General features: G+C 24.9%; 1 protein-coding gene across 1 annotated transcript; it reads left to right on the top strand.

Annotated features, from left to right (window-relative positions):
• Positions 1-47: 47 nt before the first annotated feature.
• On the top strand, positions 48-1538 carry LOC103311508 (the record flags this gene model as incomplete). The annotated part of the gene is made up of 2 exons (XM_008191142.1): positions 48-94; positions 1069-1538. Coding segments are annotated over exons 1-2 (517 nt in total), but the record flags the coding sequence as incomplete, so codon positions are not given.
• Positions 1539-1589: the final 51 nt, after the last annotated feature.

Genomic DNA, 1589 nt, shown 5'->3' with positions numbered 1-1589 from the left:
AGCTTTACAGTTTGTTAGAAACAAATTTGACCAAACAAACGACTGATATGCGAGTTCCTATTGGTACAAAAGAACGTCTATGTATAGCATTAAGGTAGGTAGTGTACATTACGTGTTTATTTATTTAAATTTTACATTTTTTACACTAGTCCCATTTATCACGCTTCACACATTTTTATGATAATTTAGAATTTTCTTTTAAGTACCTAATTAAAATATTCTCATAACATAATATTGTATGAATTAATTTTTTGCGGCTGTAAAAGTATATAAAATTAAGATATTAAGATATCAAAATTAAAAAAAAAATTAAAATATTTTGACTGGATATTTAAGTTAAAAACATGAAATATATATATATATACCTAGCACAAATCTATATAAAAAATATATTCCGCACTAGTGGGTAATTATTAGTACAATTTAATTAACACACATTTCTATATTCTATATAATATTATAAGTGAATTTTAATGTCTTTAAATAATATATGCTAATATAGGTACTTACATTGAATCATAATATAATAAATTAAAAACAATTTTTAATATTTAATTAAATAATAATTAATCAGTCTATGGGTAATAATTATTTATAATAATAAAAAATTCTTAATTGTATTAAAAAGCTTGTTATAAAATGTAATATTTTGATGCATTTAAAATATAATAAATTAAAAAAAATATATTTTTAATAATTTCTGTAAGCAATAATTCCCTATGAATGTAAAAAAATTACATTTTCAAAATTCTCGGAACTTTAATTATTTTATAGCATTAATATTATTTTAATTACAACAAATTATCAAATATCAATTAAGGCTCTAATAGAACTAATAGTTATTTTACTTGTGAACATACAACATTTGAACTTCAGATGCTCATAAAAATAATTGTGAATATTTGTTAAAATTTTAGTAGTAAATATTTAAAATGTTATGCATTAATATCAGTAAAATAATTTTCATAATTGAGAAGAATTTCGTAAAAATAAGATCTGTTAATAGTTATAAAAAAATAAAGACTGCATTTTCAATTTTATTTAACGGGAGTAATTTTTTTTTTTTAGATATTTAGCTACGGGTTGTTCATTTTCTGAACTTCGTGTAAATTTTAAAGTGGGTGCAAGTACCGCCCGTGGCATAGTTTTAGACACATGCAAAATAATTTGGAATAAAATGAAGGCTTCATGCATGCCAGAATTAACAAAAAAATATTGGATAGAAGTTGCGGAAATTTACAAAAAAAAAGCTAATTTCCCTCATTGCCTCGGAGCTATTGATGGGAAACATATACGGATTAGAAAACCCAGCAATACGGGATCGGAATATTTTAATTATAAAAATTATTTTTCTATTTTACTAATGGCCGTCGTCGACGCCAATTATAAATTTTTAGTTGTCGATATTGGTGCATACGGAAAAGGCTCAGATTCACTAGTATTTCAAGACGGTCATTTTGGTCAAAGACTTCAACGTGATGAACTAGATCTACCACAAGCATCCATCATTGATGGTTACAATATGGGCCCGTTTTTCCGTATGTGTTTTTAGCCGACGAAGCTTTTCCTTTATCAGACCGAATAATGAG

Source organism: Acyrthosiphon pisum, unplaced genomic scaffold, assembly GCF_005508785.2.
Source record: "Acyrthosiphon pisum isolate AL4f unplaced genomic scaffold, pea_aphid_22Mar2018_4r6ur Scaffold_3258;HRSCAF=3797, whole genome shotgun sequence".
Taxonomy (NCBI): domain Eukaryota; kingdom Metazoa; phylum Arthropoda; class Insecta; order Hemiptera; family Aphididae; genus Acyrthosiphon; species Acyrthosiphon pisum.
This window is presented reverse-complemented; position numbering and strand designations above follow the sequence as displayed.